We start from the raw sequence: 19,856 nt of genomic DNA, 5'->3' as shown, positions 1-19,856 counted from the left end.
TACTAGCTGGTAAATACTAGTGGTAATATACTAGTGGTAATATACTAGATGTAATATACGTGTGGAAATATACTAGTGGTAATATACTAGTTGTAATATACTAGCTGGTAAATACCAGTGGTAATATACTAGTGGAAATATACTAGCTGTAATATACTAGATGTAATTTACTAGAGGTACTATTTTTTTATTTGAGTTATCCTTCTTTTAACTAGGCAAGTCAGTTAAGAACAAATTCTTATTTAAAATGACGGCTTACCCTGGCCAAACCGTAACCCGGACTACGCTGGGCCGCCCTATGGGACTCCCAATAACGGCCGGTTGTGATACAGCCTGGAATTGAACCAGGGTCTGTAGTGACGCCTCAAGCACTGAGATGCAGTGCCTTAGACCGCTACGCCTCTCGGGAGCCCCACTATACTAGTGGTAATATACTAGTGGTAATACACTGTGGTAACATACTAGCTGTAATATACTAGTGGTAATATACTAGTGGTACTATACTGCGGTAATATACTGTGGTAATATACTAGTGGTGATTTACTGTGGTAATATACTAGCTGTAATATACTAGTGGTACTATACTAGTGGTAATATACTGTGGTAATATATTAGTGGTAGTATACTGTGGTAATATACTAGTCGTAATATACTAGTGGTAATGTACAAGTTGTAATATACTAGCTGTAATAAACTGTGATAATGTACTAGTGGTAATATACTAGCTGTAATATACTGTGATAATATACTAGTGGTTATATACTAGTGGTAATATACTAGCGTTACTATACTAGTGGTAATATACTGTGGTTATTTACTAGTGGTAATATATTAGTGGTAATATACTAATTGTAATATACTAGTGTTAATATACTAGTGTTAATATACTAGTGGTATTATACTGTGGTAATATACTAGTGGTAATATACTGTGGTAATATACTAGTGGTAAAATACTATTGGTAATATACTAGTGGTACTATACTAGTGGTAATAGACTAGTGGTAATAGATTAGTGGTAATATACTACTGGTAATATACTGTGGTAATATACTAGCGGTACTATACTAGTGGTAATATACCAGTGGTAATATACTAGGGGTACTATACTGTGGTAATATACTGTGGTAATATACTAGTGGTAATATAATATGGTAATATACTAGTGGTACTATACTAGTGGTAATATACTAGTGGTAATATACTAGTGGTAAAATACTAGTGGTAATATACTTGTGGTAATTTACAGTGTACATGTAAACTGAAGTCATATTGACCAGTTGCAAGATGAAATAGAAAGATACTAAAAGTAATGGCAATCAATAATCAATGAACAGCAGCGTAGCGGTAATCATAAATCGAATCAATAATAATTTTAGCAGAAGCGTAGTGGTAATAATAAATCAGCAGCATAGGTGAGGGGGAGCAGTAGTTGTTGGCCTTTTAACAGTCTTATGGCAAGAGCATGGAGAACAGGCCTTTCTCAGACACCGTCTGGCTTGAAGGTCCTGGATGGCTGGGAGCTCACTTCCAGTGACGCTCTGGGCCGTCCACACCACCCTCTGTAGGGCCTTACAGGTCAAGGGCGGTGCAGTTGCCATACCAGACGGTGATACAACCAGTCAGGATTCTCTCGATGGTGCAGCTGTAAAAGTTCCGAAGGATTAGAGGGGCCATGCCAAATCGTATCAGCCTCCTGAGGTAGAAGAGGCACTGCCATGCTTTCTTCATGACTGTGCTGGTGTGAGAGGACCATGTTAAGAGTTCAGTGATGTGGACACTGAGGAACTTGAAACTCTTGAGCCTCTCCACTGCAGACCCTGTTTCTTGAAGTCCCCGATCAGCTCCTTGGTCTTGCTGACATTGGGGTAGAGGTTGTTGTCCCAGCACCACACTACCAGGTTTCTGACATCCTCCTTGTAGGCTGTCTCATCAGTCTGACCACCATCGTGTTGTCAGCAAAGTTGATGTTGTTGGGAGTCGTGAGTGCCCCCCCCCCCCCACACATACACTTTTTTCTTGGTCGTTACAGTTGGGTGATCATAATATGAAACCAATGTCGAGGATTAAGATGGAATATGATTTGATAATCTCCTTAGTGTTATACATGTGAATCTTTAGTCAGCATGCTTCAATGTAGCCTCTAATCTTATGGTTGAGATATAATTAAGTAGGCTAGGCAATTTTGCCAACAAATGATTGGTTGAGCTGGGCGGGAGGATACAATGTTGCTATTGTTGATTGTCAGAACATATGTTGCACTGACTTGTGCTGGACCATAGCCCATTGTGATTGAGACCAAGCTCATGAGCTCACCAAGCTCTTCAAGCACCGCCGATTCAGCCGCCACAATGGCTGGCCGCCGCAGCTGTGTGAATTCGCTCTGGTCGGGCACCGAGCGGGTTCGGATTGGCGAGCGGCTGAAAGCGACCCTGGCCGGAATCCTAGAGCTGGACCTGCTCCGGGGACAACATCTAGACATGATCGATGCGGAACTAGAACTCAAAGACACCAGCAGCACCGATACCACCGTGACTGTCATCACTGATAAACAGGAGGAAAACCTCGAGAGCGCAGCCATCGATGGCTCTGCGATATCCCGCAGGCAACAGGTCAGTGTGTATGTAGACCCAGATCTCTTGACAAGACTGGTTGTTATTAAATATGAATGCATACTGATCTGCAAGCAAGGCATTCCCATCCCGTTCCATCAAACAGACTGCTGCGCTTCTCCACTGATTGAGCGATGGAGTCATAAGCACGGAGCTACATTGATTACACAAAGGTGTTTGATCTGTCTAATAGAATTGACAGCAATCCATCCGCCTCTACTGCTTCTAATTCCGTCGTGTATCAGTCAAGGTTAAGAAGACAAATGGTGTTATGGTTCTGTCCCCTTCTGGATCTAATATGATGAGTGTCAATGCCCACATCTATTTCACATTCCAGTTTTCCCCAAGGACATCTCATAGAAATGTATCTGTGTAAAGAATGTACACTGTGGTACACACCATATAGATACAATCCTACTCCTAGTTCAGGTCATTCTGTAGATTTCTACAGAGTTCTATATTTTGTATTGAACAAACGTCTTCTTTGTAAGTAGGCTACTGTAGTATGGGAATAAGTTTATCTTTTTGTGTGAGATAAGATTATTTGATTGGGGAGCCCCATAGTAAAACAACTTGGCGCAAGTGTAAGTTGTTGACCTATTGAATAAAGTTATTGTTATTCACTTGAACTCTTTCACCATGGATGCAGCCTTCAGCTTTCATTGTACCATGTGGACATCTGTTAGGCCTATTTGGTACAATACTAAGACTAGAATGCAGAAGGCCACATAGTCCTACACTGCCTCATATCTGAGTTTGAAGTCTGAAGTTGAACCTGATAGTCTGTAGGTCTTAACCCTGACCTCATGTAGCTTTGTTGTTACAGTGGTTGGTGAACAGTCACTTAGCTCCAGTAATAGGGACAATTCAAGTCATTCTCTTTTATTAATCAAATAGAGCATGGTCATCAGATCCCGAGGGAATGAATCAGCACAGCATTCTACTTACTGCTTTTTCCTTCTCAGAAACCCTGCATCGATTTATTCTCCATAGGTTCCCTGTGGCTTTCAGCAGCATCCATCCTAAGCTATGTTAAATGGTATTAGTCATCACCCACACCACAGAGACTAGCGCTGTAGCTGCCTTTCCACCCGCCAACGCAGAGCTGATTTGCATATTAAACAACAAATGAAGAGACAAGTTGCTTCTGCTGTTGTTATTTTCAACATGACACGTTATCACCTCTCCAATTCTGCCCACTGGGGAGAGAAGAGAGGGAAGAGGAGAGAGGAGAGAGGGAAGAGGAGAGAGGGAAGAGGAGAGGAGAGAGGAGAGGAGAGGAGAGAGGGGAGAGAAGAGAGGGAAGATGAGAGAGGGAAGAGGAGAGGGGAGGGAGAGAGGGAAGAGGAGAGAGGGAAGAGGAGAGGGGAGAGGAGAGGGGAGAGGAGAGAGGGGAGAGAAGAGAGGGAAGAGGAGAGGAGAGAGGAGAGGGGAGAGGAGAGGGGAGAGGAGAGAGGAGAGAGGGGAGAGAAGAGAGGGAAGAGGAGAGGGGAGAGAAGAGAGGGAAGAGGAGAGGGGAGAGGAGAGGAGAGGAGAGGGGGAGAGAAGAGAGGGAAGATGAGAGAGGGAAGAGGAGAGGGGAGAGGAGAGAGGGAAGAGGAGAGAGGGGAGAGAAGAGAGGGAAGAGGAGAGAGGGAAGAGGAGAGAGGAGAGGAGAGGGGAGAGGAGAGAGGGGAGAGGAGAGAGGAGAGAGGGGAGAGAAGAGAGGGAAGAGGAGAGGGGAGAAGGGAGAGGAGGGAAGAGGAGAGGGGAGAGGGGAGAGGAGAGGGAAGAGGAGAGAGGAGAGAGGGAAGAGGAGAGGGGAGGGAGAGGGGAGAGGAGAGAGGAGAGAGGGGAGAGAAGAGAGGGAAGAGGAGAGGGGAGAGGGGAGAGGAGAGAGGAGAGGAGAGGAGAGAGGGGAGAGAAGAGAGGGAAGAGGAGAGAGGGAAGAGGAGAGAGGGAAGATGAGAGGAGAGAGGAGAGAGGGAAGAGGAGAGAGGGAAGAGGAGAGAGGGAAGAGGAGAGGGGAGAGGAGAGAGGAGAGAGGGGAGAGAAGAGAGGGAAGAGGAGAGGGGAGAGGAGAGAGGAGAGGAGAGAGAGGAGAGAGGGGAGAGAAGAGAGGGAAGATGAGAGGAGAGAGGAGAGAGGGAAGAGGAGAGAGGGAGAGGAGAGGGGAGGGGAGAGGGAGAGGGGAGAGGAGAGGAGAGGGAAGAGGAGAGGGGAGAGGAGAGAGGAGAGAGGAGAGAGGGAAGAGGAGAGAGGGGAGAGGAGAGGGAAGAGGAGAGGGAGAGGAGAGGGGAGAGGAGAGAGAAGAGGAGAGGGGAGAGGAGAGAGGAGAGGAGAGGAGAGGGGAGAGGAGAGGGAAGAGGAGAGAGGGAAGAGGAGAGAAGAGAGAGGGAAGAGGAGAGAGGGAAGAGGAGAGAGGGAAGAGGAGAGAGGGAAGAGGAGAGAGGGAAGAGGAGAGAGGGAAGAGGAGAGTGGTAAGAGGAGAGGGGAAAGGAGAGTGGGAAGAGGAGAGGGAAGAGGAGATGTACATTTGCACCATTACATGTATTGCTGGCCCTATATCAACCCCCAGCCCATACAGATAAACATGATGTCAGAGGGAATTATCTTGGGTTGAAACATCAGGCTCCTCTGCTTCTTCAGTTACAGTCAACAGAATTCATCAATAATGCAGTGTGCAGGTGCATAACCAATATCTGCCTGCAAGTGCTGTTAATAATGTAGCCTATCTTTCCCAACGTCTCAAAAAAGATGCGTCCCATTTTGAAAATATCTTATAAAGGCTTTATAGAGCATTTATAAAGTGTTCGTAAGCCCTACATAGATGCTTCATGAAAGTACGTCACAAAAGTATGTTATACGTTCATATTATGTAGTCCGTCATTCTTATTGGAGTATTTTCTGTAATTTGTCTGTGCATTGTGTGGACATATTGTACCTTTAGGGAAAATGACTGTGTCTCTGTCTCACATAGAAGGATATCATATTACAGTACTGTTAGCACTGAGGGGCCCCCACCTGCCTCTCTCTCTCTTCCTCATCTCATACTATAAGTTTACACTGTGGTAACTTCATGTCCATAGAAGAGTGGGGGTGTACGTGTGTTTGTACATGGCCCTGACGGTTATCAGTGTGTGTGTATGCGTGCCCACTTGCGCAACTGTGTGTGTGTGTGCAACTGTGTGTATGAGCTCACTTTCTATGTGTGTGTTTGTGAGCATGTGCACGCTAGTGTGCGTGCGAATCTTAGGGCATTTGCTATTTGTGTTTTAGAGTGTGGCAGGCAGGCAGGCAGGCAGGCAGGCAGGCAGGCAGGCAGGCAGGCAGGCAGGCAGGCAGGCAGGCAGGCAGGCAGGCAGGCTCTGGATGAGTTGAATGTTCTTCTGCTAGGTCTGTTGTGTGGGTGGAGAGTGAGCAGGAACCCGAGCATTTGCACATCGTAACAGCAGTGTATATAGACATAATATGACATTTGAAATGTCTCATTTCCTATGGAACTTTTGTGAGTGTAATGTTAACTGTTTATTTTTTACTGTTTATTTCACTTTTGTTTATTATCTATTTCACTTGCTTTGGCAATGTAAACATATGTTTCCCATGACAATAAACGCCTTTCAATTGAATTGAATTGAGAGCAGCTGTAGCTATGATGAGGAGGGGGTAGCTTTAAGATATTATGGGGGTTGAGCGGGGTATTCATCACACTTATCCTCACCCTGACTCACTCACTCTTTCACTCCCCTCTTTTCACTCACCCTTAGCTCCCCCACTCTCAAGCACCCACTCACTTCCCCTTAGAAAATGACTTTTCTAACTAAAAGTAGCAGAAGAAAGAGAGAAGGAGACAGGGGAGAGAGAGAGAGAGAGAGAGAGAGAGAGAGAGAGAGAGAGAACGAAGCAAAGCTTGTAAGCTGAAGAAGAGATAAGCAGGATTCAACGTTTTTCCCTTCCCCCACCCCCGGTCATCCTCCATTATCCCCGTCATCCTCCTGCCCCCACCCCCGGTCATCCTCCATTATCCCCGTCATCCTCCTGCCCCCCACCCCCGGTCATCCTCCCCCCACCCCCGGTCATCCTCCCTTATCCCCCTCTCCTCCTGCCCCCCACCCCCGGTCATCCTCCCTTATCCCCCTCTCCTCCTGCCCCCACCCCCGGTCATCCTCCCTTATCCCCCTCTCCTCCTGCCCCCACCCCCGGTCATCCTCCCTTATCCCCCTCTCCTCCTGCCCCCCCACCCCGGTCATCCTCCCTTATCCCCCTCTCCTCCTGCCCCCACCCCCGGTCATCCTCCATTATCCCCCTCTCCTCCTGCCCCCACCCCCGGTCATCCTCCGTTATCCCCCTCTCCTCCTGCCCCCCACCCCGGTCATCCTCCGTTATCCCCCCTCTCCTCCTGCCCCCACCCCCCGGTCATCCTCCGTTATCCCCCTCTCCTCCTGCCCCCACCCCCGGTCATCCTCCGTTATCCCCCTCTCCTCCTGCCCCCACCCCCGGTCATCCTCCGTTATCCCCCTCTCCTCCTGCCCCCCACCCCCTGTCATCCTCCCTTATCCCCCTCTCCTCCTGCCCCCACCCCCGTCATCCTCCATTATCCCCCTCTCCTCCTGCCCCCACCCCCTGTCATCCTCCCTTATCCCCCTCTCCTCCTGCCCCCCACCCCCGTCATCCTCCATTATCCCCCCTCTCCTCCTGCCCCCACCCCCTGTCATCCTCCCTTATCCCCCCTCTCCTCCTGCCCCCCACCCCCGTCATCCTCCATTATCCCCCCTCTCCTCCTGCCCCCACCCCCGGTCATCCTCCCGTTATCCCCCCTCTCCTCCTGCCCCCACCCCCGGTCATCCTCCATTATCCCCCTCTCCTCCTGCCCCCACCCCCCTGTCATCCTCCCTTATCCCCCTCTCCTCCTGCCCCCCACCCCCGTCATCCTCCATTATCCCCCTCTCCTCCTGCCCCCACCCCCCTGTCATCCTCCCTTATCCCCCTCTCCTCCTGCCCCCACCCCGTCATCCTCCATTATCCCCCTCTCCCCGCCCCCCCCCCTGTCATCCTCCCTTATCCCCCTCTCCTCCTGCCCCCACCCCCGTCATCCTCCCTTCCCTGTCATCCTCCCTTATCCCTGTCATCCTCCCTTATCCCCCTCTCCTCCTGCCCCCACCCCGTCATCCTCCCTTATCCCTGTCATCCTCCCTTATCCCCGTCTCCTCCTGCCCTCACCCTGTCATCCTCCCTTATCCCTGTCATCCTCCCTTATCCCCCTCTCCTCCTGCCCCCACTGCTCTTTGTTAAGTCATCTGTCTTCCCCTGTTATTCCTTAAAGTCCCCCTCTCTCCCCCTCTGAGTGAGGTACCATCCTAAATGGCACCCTATTCCCTATGTTGTGCACTACTTTTGACCATTACCCTATGGGCACCATAGGGAACCATTTGGGACACAGACCTGTCTTCCCCTCTCAGTTAGGCAGTATGAGTCACCTGTATTGTCTCCTGTTTATCTCCGTAGTAATGGAGGATTGATCAGGCCTGACTGTGAACAAAGCCCCCTGTTGTCCCCTCCACCCCATAACCCTATCCTGCTAATATAGGGCATCACCACAGGGGTCACGGGCCATCACATTCATCTAAGTAAGAAGAAAGTCATGTATTGGCTATTGAGGGGAAAGAACACATCATGTTCACGAGTGTTGTAGAACTTCCAGTTAGGCTGATGACATCAGTGTTTGTTAATAAGAACATTAGAGATCCATTCTACACCACTCTCTAATTATCATCTCTTTAAAGACATGTTGTGACTTGAATACCCCTGTTTTCTGTCTTTCAGGTTCCCTCTTCTTCAGAAACAGTGTTACCATGCCACACCAGCACGTTGGACAAGGACAGTGGGGGGAACTCTGGAGGAGATGGGCCGGTTCATTCCAGAGTTGATGGGGATGGTGGGGATAACTCACGCTGCTCCACCCTCTCTTGGGATGCTCCGTCTGACCTGCTCTTACCCCCGGACCTTGATGGTGCAGTCCAGCTGGACTATTACTCCAGGCCCAGCTCAGGTACTGGGCTGTGTGGTTGTGTGATTGTACTACTGGGGCGTAATTTGGGGGTGGTCTGTGACACCCATAGGGGCTTTGGCCAGGGCCGGACAACCAATTCTGGGGACCCGGGGCACCTACAGTACCTCCAGGGGGCTTATGATGTGTTCATATGTTATCTGGGGGGGCCCTGACCTCCAGCCCTGCATGCCCATTCTGTAATCTGGCCCTGGCTTTGGCCAATAACACAGTTTTGTTTACTTTGTGAGACACCATGTAGAAAAGCCATATTAAATATTAACCCTCTCCTCTCCCTGTTCCTTTATTTACCCCTCTCTTGTTATCTTCTCAACACCACTTAATCACTCTCTCTGGTGACCACCTTCTCACTCTCTCTCTGGGCCTACACTCTGTCTTGCTTTCTCGCTCTCTATCTCTCTCTCCCTTTCTCGCTCCCCATCTCTCTTCCTCCCTCTTTATTTCTCCCACCCTCCATCCTTTTGTAGGTTTTTATTCAGTCAGTGGCAGCTCCCTATCAGACTCCTGCTACTCTGTGTCCAGTGAGGCATCCCTGGCCCAGGGGGGTCCAGGAAAAGGTGGGCTAGTCCGGGCTGGACCTGGACCACCCTCAGGGGGAGCATTCAGGCTGTGGGAGCAGCGGGCCCTCTCTGCAGACCACAGAGACACCCAGTGGCCGGAGGCCACGCAGCAGCCAAGAACTCAGAGCATTGAGGAGACCACAGAGATCGCTGATAGGAGACCAGTGTCTACGGGTCAGATAAATATAAATGCACTCACTCTTCAGTACAGTTCATCTGTATTTAACCAGTAGAGGCCATTCAGACATAATTGTCACTGTTTTCCAGGGAGTCCTGGGACCATAGTCCTAGATAAATGTCACTGTTTTCCAGGGAGTCCTGGGACCATAGTCCTAGATAAATGTCACTGTTTTCCAGGGAGTCCTGGGACCATAGTCCTAGATAAATGTCACTGTTTTCCAGGGAGTCCTGGGACCATAGTCCTAGATAAATGTCACTGTTTTCCAGGGAGTCCTGGGACCATAGTCCTAGATAAATGTCACTGTTTTCCAGGGAGTCCTGGGACCATAGTCCTAGATAAATGTCACTGTTTTCCAGGGAGTCCTGGGACCATAGTCCTAGATAAATGCTTTTGCTTCTTTATAAGCTGACTGACATTCATCAACTTTCTGTCTCTCGTCCTTTGATCCCAGTTGACCTGGAAATGAACAGCCTTTTCTTCCTGTCTGACCTGTGCGCCAGCCTGGGCGACCCCCATGCCGGCTCCCTCCTCTCGCTCCCTGACCCCCGACCCCAACTCGACCCCAGGTTCTGTTCTGACCTGGTGTCCCGGAGGACCAAGGAGGTGTACCCATACCCCAGCCCCCTCCATGCCGTGGCCCTCCAGAGCCCCCTCTTCACCTACAGTCAGGACCCCTCTCCCTCCCCTCGTCTCTCGCCGAGTCCGGACTCCTCTACCCAGGCTGAAGAATCTCAGTCCACCCCCTCTTCCGGCCCCCCCAGCCTCCTCAGCCCTCCACCTTCACCCAGCTGGAGCAGTACATCACCAGGCTGGCTCACCAGTACAGAAGCCGGATTGCCCCCCCTGACACCACCCTTACCGCCATCCCCAAGGGCCCCAGAACCCCTGGCCACGGCTCCACTCAGTCACTGTCGGCCTTTGAGAGCCGCAGTACCCCCTCCAACTTGACAGGGGGCAGTATGACGCCCTGCAAGTCTTTTCTGGGAAACCTCAGCAGTATCGGTAAGAAGGCCAGTAGGAACTCCATCAACCTGGGCAACCTGCCCTCAGTGACAGGAGAAGACCTCAAAATCAACCTCCACCTCAACCTCAGTCTCAACCTCAGCCCCAATCTGAACAAAAACCTGGGTTTGGACAAGAAAAACTCGAAGGAAGGTATTAGCACTAGTGGTGGATTAAGGAGTGACCATGCTACCCCCACTGCCTCCCCCTCTCCTTCCACCTCCTCCCTCTCCACCCTCGCCACTCCCACCCCTGCCCTGAGGGTGAGGCCACGCATATCAACCTGTCCCTCCAATCTCAATCACCGGAGCTCTCTGGAGGTCACCGGGTCAGGGGCTGGGTCAGGTCTAGGATTCTCCCGCTCACTGGACTGGAGTAGATTGGATTCTTCACCAGGGAAAGTGACAAGGAGTCAACCCAGCATCACTGCCCCGGACGCCAGCCAGAGTAAGCTCAGCGAGGACTCAGCGATGGTGGGGGAGATCTCCCGTCTCTCTGGCCTGCCCCGGGCTGTGGTGGTGGGCCTGATGGAGCAGGGTGTGGAGCTGGATGTCGACTGCTTCCAGAGCGACACCGAGAGAAAAGGTCAGGGGTCAGAGTTTAAAGGCCAAAGCTCCTCCCCTTCCTCCCGCCAGACAGCCCGGAATGACCACCAGTCTCATCATCATGATTATTCCAGTGTCCGCCACCTCCACGTCAGTAACGAGACTGACCTTGACCCCCAGAGGCCGATCCATCTGTCCCTCAGTGTCACCAACTCCTCCAGTTCCCATTCCAGTAGCCCCAATCACCCTTACCAGTCCACCTCAACCCATCCATCCACCCATCATCATGTCACCCACCACCACACACATACCTTCCACTGCCAACAAACCCCTTCCCCATCCGACCCCTCCTCCTCTACTGCCTCTTCCCCCTCGTCTCGTGACCGCCCCAGGGTACGCTCCCCACCCCGCCCTCTCCAGCCCTCCCCCCTCGCCACTACTCCATTCTCTGTGTTCCGGCGGGATGACCCATTCCAGTGCTCCCTGCCTCGTGTCAGTGACAGCAGCTCACCACAAGGGATCGGCATCCGGCCCAGAGGGGGGTCGCTACGGCAGTGTGCAGGGGGTGGAGGGGGCAGGTGGAGGGTAGATGGAGAGGGAGAAGGATGGAAGAGGGTGGATGGGGAGGGGCTCTACCAGGGGAAGCACGTGTCCAGGGAGTTGGTGAGGGCATCGACGGTGAGCAGCTTCCACAGGAAAGGGAGGTGCTACAGCAGCAACTGGGGAGAGGAAGGCAGTCAAAACAGGGCCCAGACGCCAAAGAAGGAGGCAGACAAACTCTGGAGGGACTTCGAAGGGCATTCATGGGGGAAAGAGGCTGAGGAGGAGAACAAGGAGAGGTGGAAGAGAGAGGGGATCAGGAGAAAGAAGGAAAATTACCAAAAGGAGAATCAGCAGGCCAACAAAGAGACAGAGAGGCGACAGAAAGAGAGCAGTGCCTCAAAACGCAAAGGGAAGGGTGGTGGTGGTGGCTGGGACAAGCGTAGCTCCAGCCTGAGGCTATCCAGACAGGCTCTGTTCCGCAGTGAGTCCCAGGGGGAAGTGCTGGATCCTCGAGCCCTAAAAGAGGAGCATCTGAGGGGGGCACAGTGGACCTCCTCCCTGGACATCGGCAGAGGCATGGAGCTCAGCGTGGAGGGGGTTCGTCCGTTGGTGTTTGGAGGAAGAGCAGAAGAAGACAAGCGCTTGTCCTCTACTGCCAGCCTCTTCCACCTCTCTAGCTCTCAGAGCCTAGAGGGTAGCTGTCCCTCCCTCTCTCCTCCTCTCTCCTCCCCATCGTTCTCTCCATCCCCTCCAAGTAGGGCACCCCTCACACGCTCACGCTCGCTGAGGGACCTGAGTAGAAGGGTGTTTAGCTCAGTGAGGTCTCTCAGTTTGAAACACAAGACGTCGAGGAAGTGAGAAAATCACAATGAATGAATGCACCCAGAAAGTGTTTTTGCCACTGAGTTACAGTCAATATTCAGGCAGTAGTATTTTGGGTGATAAGGGGGTGCCAATGTTTTCCCTTTCTAAACTTGATTCTGTTGAACTTGACTCTCAGTAGTACTATGCGACTGTGTGTGACTGTGTGAGTGGTCCCCTTTGCATGCAGCTCTGTGACTTATCTCTGTAGACTGTCACAGCTATCGGTAGTCTGTGAGCTTCTTCTTCTCTCTGAGTGTATATCAAATAGAAGTTTATACACTGTATGTTGCCTTTGAAGTACAATCATATTGGCTATAAAGACCAAAATCAGCAAACAAAATATTCTATAAATTAATATTGTGCTCAGGATTTTGAAATGGATATCAATAAAGTAATAATTAAGAATAAAATGTTATTTGAAACAAATGTGTATCTTGGATTATTATTATTAATAAAAGGCAACTAATTCAACTTATTTGACTCTCAATACTTCCATCCACCTCGCTGTAGTAGCGCCAGTGTACCGCAGTAGTAACGCCAGTGTGCCGCTGTAGTAGCGCCAGTGTACCGCTGTAGTAGGCCAGTGTACCGCAGTAGTAACGCCAGTGTACCGCAGTAGTAACGCCAGTGTACCGCTGTAGTAACGCCAGTGTACCGCAGTAGTAGCGCCAGTGTACCGCTGTAGTAGCGCCAGTGTACCGCTGTAGTAACGCCAGTGTACCGCAGTAGTAACGCCAGTGTACCGCTGTAGTAACGCCAGTGTACCGCAGTAGTAACGCCAGTGTACCGCTGTAGTAACGCCAGTGTACCGCTGTAGTAACGCCAGTGTACCGCAGTAGTAGCGCCAGTGTACCGCTGTAGTAGAGCCAGTGTACCGCAGTAGTAACGCCAGCGTGCCGCAGTAGTAACGCCAGTGTGCCGCAGTAGTAGCGCCAGTGTACCGCAGTAGTAACGCCAGTGTACCGCAGTAGTAGCGCCAGTGTACCGCTGGAGTAGAGCCAGTGTACCACAGTAGTAACGCCAGGGTGCCGCAGTAGTAACGCCAGTGTACCGCAGTAGTAACGCCAGTGTACCGCAGTAGTAGCGCCAGTGTGCCGCAGTAGTAATGCCAGTGTACCGCAGTAGTAACGCCAGTGTACCGCAGTAGTAACGCCAGTGTACCACTGTCATTTCAAAAAATATTTATTAAGTTGAATCAAAACATTTTGTACACAAAAAGTAACTCGACTGATCATTAGACCAGAAACAACCACATTCAGAAGGCATAATAGGACTTTGAGTTTGAACAGTGCACAAAACAGTCTCTTTTAGTACCCTCACTTTGACCTTCAACTCTTTTGAACCTCCAACAACGTAGCTTCCTGCTGGTCATCAGGCAAATATCTACTCATTATGTGATCAAAATATTATGTAATCAATATTAGCCAACTGGCCTTGCTTAGGCCGATTCCCTCTAACATGCTGTAGCTCTTCTTAGGTGTCCAGTCTAGGTTTGTTTCCTCTTCTCCACTGCTCTTCTCAATCCTCAGGGTCAGAACAACAGAACATCCCTCCTGATGGGAACTTATTTCTGGGTGACTCCTCCGCTGGCCCCCTCCCCGGCTCTTTGACTGGAGGAGAACATGCCTCGGTACAGAGCCTTCTCCTTCTGGTACTCTGTGCTCAGCCTATCCTCCGCTTGCTGCAGGTGCCTCCTCACATTACTGTCTGTCAAAGAGACACAGTGACAAATAAAGTTATTCAAATTTCAGTCGACATTAGGGGAATGGGAAAAGCATTTAGACACAAAAATAATACAATATATTGTGATCTACTTCATTCTGTTGGGATATAGAATAGTATGCCTATAACACGCCCTAACAACTCATCAATAAACTGTTTTGTTTTACTCAAAGGCTATGGTAGGGAGAGCAGTCAAAAAGCTGAGCTACCATTGGGTTGTCCTTTGCTGGCCTGAGTGAGGTATTGCTTGGCACTCTGTGCGTTTCCCAGCTGCAGAGAGGCCACTCCTGCTCTGTACAGGGCCTTGATGTCACCCGGACGCCACTGCAACACCCGCAAGCTGTACTCCTGGACACGCGTATAGTCTACACATTCTCTCTGCAACAGACAGGCTGAGAAAGGGGGTGAGACAGAAAAGGGAGAAAAATAAGTCAAGAAAGAGGGGGGATTGTGCATTGTGTTTAGCATTATACATCACTTTAAAAGGATTATTCACTGCATGCCACTTATTGAGGCCTGTAATACCTGCTAAATTGTTGTAGCAGTCGACCTGTGTGTTCCTGAGTAGTTCTTCTTGTCCTGCAGTGAGTACAGGAGCCTCAGGACCAAACCCCTTCACTGCCGCAGTGACATCAGAGTCTAAACTACGCAGAACGAGCAATGAACGGTGGTAACGTCCAATGGCAGACCGAAGGTTTTTCTCTTTGTAGAATTTGTTCCCCTCCATTTTTAGGTGGACAGCATCTTGGAGCTGGGAGTCTACTTTGGCACCTGAGGGGCCAGGGCTGGTAGAAGAAGAGCCTGAACAGCTTGCCACTGCAGCCCCGGCCCCCAGCTCCATAATCTCACCACCTGGTGGCTCTGGACTCGCCATGGTACTTGATGGCCAGTGGTGATGGGAACATAAGTACATGAGAAGACATGATATTAGATGACTAGACACATTGTTGTGTTACCTGGGTGGTACACACCAACACCAAATCTCAAGACAAAACTTAGTCACTGTCACTAGCCGGCTACCACCCGGTTACTCAACCCTGTACCTTAGAGACTGCTGCCCTATGTACATAGACATGGAACATTGGTCACTTTAATAATGTTTACATACTGTTTTACTCAATTCATATGTATATACTGTATTCTACTCACTGCCACTCCGACATTGCTCGTCCAAATATGTATATGTTTATTAATTCCATTGTTTACTTTGAGATTTGTATGTACTGTTGTGAACTGTTAGATACTAACGTTACTGCACTGTTGGAGCTAGGAACACAAGTATTTCGCTACACCCGCAATATCATCGCTAAATATGTGTGTGTGACCAATAAAACGTGTGATTTCTTATGAGTAAAGAACTGGAGGTGCTATTACCCTGAAATCTGAAGCCTTCCCTTGATGTTAATCACAATATCTTCTAGTCATTTCAACTTATTCACTAAGGCGTTATATGTGGTCTACCTAGGTCCTGTACGAGCTAACAAGAAAAAAACGTAGTTTTTTTATGCTAGCTTGCGCGATAGACAAGCATGCGAGTGAACAAGATGCAAGGCAACTTCCAACTGACATGGTCATATGTTGACCGTTATAAAAAAAATTAATAGCGACTCACCTTACAGTCTATTGATCTTTACACAAAAGACAAATAAAATACTTGAACTTGTCCCCCTAGCTACTGCACATCCAAACAATCACAACATTGGCGTTCAGGCAAGCACTTCCTGCTTTTTCTTCTTCTGTGGCAAGAGTAACCTAACCTATTTGACTGCAACAGAACTGATGTTATTGTTTTTTAGCGCCACCTGCTGTAGTAACATGGACATGACTCTGTGATGCATTCGTCAATGAAAGCGCGTTCATCAATACTGTAAAGTAAAATTGTGTAATGTGTATGTCTTTGGTGAATTAATGAAGAGTGCTAGAAGTTTGTAGAAGTTTGTTTGGAACAAATAAAATAATTCATAAATTGTAGATGACCTAGGCTGCAGTATGTCTTATTTATATGACATAATCCTATAAATGATTTATTGGACAGACTTTTGCAATGGTCCATTGTTAGGAAGGTTGACCGGATTAATGTTGTCCTACTGACCGACTTTAAATGACAAGAGGTGGGGGTCGGCTTTGTACCCCTTTTCGACCCTGGCGTACATTCTGCCCCATGCATCTTGCATAACTCAAAAACACATATTTGTCGCTATATATATATATATATATATATATAATGATTGATTAAAAAGTACCATGATTAAAAAGTACCACTCAATTGATTGAGTCAAATAATAAATTTGCAAAATGATAACGTTTTGACAGCAATTCACGGCATCTCTTATCTAGGAAATGTGTCCAAAGCTCCAATATGTGTCGTATGCAAGTGCGTCACTGGCATATTTGTAAGGAGAAGGGAGTGTTGTAATGGCAGTTTGCGTGCAGGCTGTTCTTTAAATATCCGGTTTTCTTTCAGAAATTTGACACATGGTAGTTTAATAATTCAAGATAATACCGAATAAACGGGACGGTACTGCCTGAAGATATCCTGTATTTAGTTCGTTTTAATCGATCTTTTGGACTTAGGATATGGAGCTTGATCGACGACTGTTGGTGGCTCACTGCGCAGCTCACACCCTATCAGTACTGGCCGGGTTGATGGTGGTTGTCCCGCTGGCGCTAAACGGCTCAGCTTTCAAAGGGCGTTGTGCGCTTTTCACCACTGGTTCTTGGAGGACGGACAATCGAACCGACATTTCTGTGGAACAGGGTGAGATTTCACACTTGGTGGTACAGCAATGGGGTCCACCGGCTGCATGCCAGTTCGCAACTTTTGTCGGTGTTTTCACGGTGCTGTATGGTGCTGCGCAGGGCTGGCGAAGCATCTTCTATCTCCACGGACGGCTTGACGAGTGAGTAGACTTTCCATGGGCTTTGAAATAGTTAATCAATAGTACATCAAGTAGGCCTATATATAAATAACGATACAAATGGAAACATAAATGACATAAATAGCCTGGTAATAATAATAATAATGACCATTAGGAAATATCAAATAGTGCAATGCATTGTTAGTCCTATATGTCATGGGTAACTGCTATTACATAGTTATAACAGTTTATGTCAAATTACAATGTTTTCAGTAGTTCACAGTCACCAATGTTATTACTATGTTTATTTTCCAGCACCTTGTTCTCTGCCTTCCTGACCCTGATCCTGAGCCTGTGTGTGTTGTTCCTATCTGGAGGGGCTAGTGTCACCCTCTCCCTGGGGCTGGCCTCCTGGTGCAACACTGTCACAGACGACAACACCAGACCCTACAGGTAATGTTCATATACTGAGGCATACATATCAACAGGTCGTACTTTAGGGTCTTGCAGGCCAGGTCATTTGGTCAGGAAAAACTCTGTGCCCTAGTACTGTGCATCGACCGGTGTGTTGCATACATTGCAGCGAGTGTGAGGGTCAAGCTGCAGGGGTTTGACTGTTGCCATGTCAAGTATTGACAGTAAATTGTCTCTGTCTGTTGGCGTGCAGCTGTGCAGAATCCCAGTCCGTCCCCATGTACCTAGATGTAGAGACGTCCTCCTTCTACACTGAGCTCACTCTGGCAGAGGTATGTAGTCCTCCATAGAACATATCTCATGCCAGTGGGCTTTCCCTGCTCAAAATAGAAATCTTCTGCTTTGCATTAACATGAGTGAGTCAGTGTACTTGTGATTTAGTTTCAGTTTTGCTCTCCCTCTCTGTGCTCTCTCTATTCCCCCTACACCCTCTTCTTCTTCTTCTTCTTCTTATTATTGCTGTTATTATTATTGTTGCTGTTATTATTATCATTGTTGTTATTATTATTATTTGTGTTATTATTATTATTATTATTGTGTAATAACTCTCTTTCTCTTTTTGTTTCTCTATTCAATAATACTTATAATATATACTTTAACTGATAATAATCTTTTTCGCTCTCTCCAGGTTGCTCTGTGGAGTGTGACAGCATTGTGGCTGACCCACTCCATCCTGTCCTTCATGCGTCTCTACCACTCCCACAGCGAGCACATCAGCGGGCCCTGCCTGCCCAGGGAGAAGGAGCATCTCCTCGGTCACTCTTCCTCCTCCTCAGGCTCATCAGGATCAGATCGGGGCTCACCCTCACAACCCCTATCAACAGCGCCCAGCATCATCTTTGTCTAAACCCCTAATGCCAATGGAACTCCACGCAGCTACACGTTATGAGGGGTGGAACTCTGTATGAAACAAAGAAGCTGAGAATGTATTGATTCAAGAGACTGGACTACAGTTTATAGTTTGATTGAACCCATGTTTAAACCCATTAGAATTTTTATGAGTTCCATCCCTCATAACCCGTCATTACCAACACCCAGTGTTTTTATTGAACCCCAAGACCTTTGTTCTGCTAAATCTCATTACCACCACCATTCACCACTTACTGTATCCTCTTATGTAACAGGGTTCAACCTCCAACCGCAAATTGTCATCTACCAATTATTTTTCAGACCAATGGGGATTAATTGAACGTACGGTAACCAAAAAATGAATAAATTAAGTAATGTTATTGCATTTATTAATTAGATGTTTAACTAGTACCGTCTTACCTTAGAGTCTTAGACATATGGTTTAATATGTGATCACAATCAGTATGATATAAGTGACATTCATCAGTGCATAGCTCACTAACTTCATAACAATGTAAATGTAAATGTAAATAACAAGGTAGCTGACTGACTGATTGACCTGTGCCAAATTAGTTATATATAAATTCTAAGTTATTATTTTACAGGGTTGTCTGATTCAACAAAACATGACCTAAAAGTGTTTGTTCAATATGTATGTCTGTTATATCCAACAGTTCCAAAATTGGCAAATGTACCATTTGCATGTTGTGTGCAATAGCTCTCAAGGCAAAAGTAACTCATTGTTTGAGTAAATGAACATTTGTACTGAGGCGCTTTCATTGAGAAGCAAGAAGCATATAGTATTTTTTGAAAGAGAGACACTATATTCAAATAGGATCACTGTGTGAGCAAGACACATTCATGTTTTATTGTGTCGCAGAATTACTCTCTTCCTCTAGTGACGGTTGTCGTATGATGCTATTTGTGTAGATGCAGCTGCTTTCAAGGCATTTGAAGCCTCCAGATTTTTCACAAATATATTGCTTTGATGATAGTAGTATCAGAGCAAGTATATGTGTGAACTAGGCTGAGCCAAGAAGGTTTAGGGAGGTATAGGATAGAGACATAATACACTCGGAAAAACACGTCATCCAAAGTGTCTTGACCTTCAAACCCTGAACCCTGACCTAAGTAGTCGTGGTGACACACAGACCGCGGAGAAAGAAACCGGAAAAGAAATAGACTGTTTATAATCTATTGCATTTTGGAGTATTACTGGCAATATTGATGTTTTATACTGGTTATTTATGTTCATGTTTTTATTTAGCATCTTGTTTGTGTAAATCAAAAAATATCTTCCGATGAATAAAAAAAAAAAGCGTTTCATTTTGGGTGTCGTTACTATGTTAATAACTTGTTGACATTGCGCTGGGCTAGCAGTGCTGATTTTAGATCAGTTTTGTTTGTTTCTAGATCATTCGTAGAGAAACATTTGAATTGGTTGAGCAACTTCGGCTGATCCTAGATCTGCGCTTATTTGGCGAATAAAGGAAGCGTGATTGGTCAACCCAGTCTAGTGGAATGAAACGTGTATATGGGCGGCCCCAATTTACACCAATAGCTGGTAGGGCTTGGATATCAAGGCGGGGTTATTTTCCCGA

The 19,856-nt window shown here is 47.8% G+C and overlaps 3 protein-coding genes across 3 annotated transcripts; 2 read left to right on the top strand and 1 right to left on the bottom strand.

The window, feature by feature from the left end:
- Nucleotides 1–2,211: 2,211 nt before the first annotated feature.
- On the top strand, nucleotides 2,212–10,346 carry LOC106612090 (dapper homolog 2-like). The gene is made up of 4 exons (XM_014212930.2): nucleotides 2,212–2,611; nucleotides 8,414–8,639; nucleotides 9,125–9,391; nucleotides 9,850–10,346. The coding sequence occupies exons 1-4, from the start codon at nucleotides 2,306–2,308 to the stop codon at nucleotides 10,344–10,346; spliced, it is 1,296 nt and encodes a 431-aa protein (XP_014068405.2). The 5' UTR covers nucleotides 2,212–2,305.
- A 3,170-nt stretch (nucleotides 10,347–13,516) lies between these two features.
- ttc9c (tetratricopeptide repeat domain 9C) lies at nucleotides 13,517–15,807 on the bottom strand. The gene is made up of 4 exons (XM_014212931.1): nucleotides 15,687–15,807; nucleotides 14,600–14,952; nucleotides 14,284–14,466; nucleotides 13,517–14,059 (listed from the first exon to the last, which is right to left on the bottom strand). Exons 2-4 carry the CDS (start codon nucleotides 14,946–14,948, stop codon nucleotides 13,917–13,919), a joined length of 675 nt encoding a protein of 224 aa, XP_014068406.1. The 5' UTR covers nucleotides 14,949–14,952; nucleotides 15,687–15,807; the 3' UTR covers nucleotides 13,517–13,916.
- Nucleotides 15,808–16,504: 697 nt separating this feature from the next.
- zgc:153018 (Transmembrane protein 179) lies at nucleotides 16,505–19,581 on the top strand. The gene is made up of 4 exons (NM_001173590.1): nucleotides 16,505–16,974; nucleotides 17,248–17,385; nucleotides 17,600–17,678; nucleotides 18,035–19,581. Exons 1-4 carry the CDS (start codon nucleotides 16,652–16,654, stop codon nucleotides 18,251–18,253), a joined length of 759 nt encoding a protein of 252 aa, NP_001167061.1. The 5' UTR covers nucleotides 16,505–16,651; the 3' UTR covers nucleotides 18,254–19,581.
- Nucleotides 19,582–19,856: the final 275 nt, after the last annotated feature.

This window comes from Salmo salar, chromosome ssa09, assembly GCF_905237065.1.
Source record: "Salmo salar chromosome ssa09, Ssal_v3.1, whole genome shotgun sequence".
NCBI lineage: Eukaryota > Metazoa > Chordata > Actinopteri > Salmoniformes > Salmonidae > Salmo > Salmo salar.
Note: the sequence above shows the minus strand (reverse complement) of the source record. Positions and strands in the feature narration are given on the sequence as shown.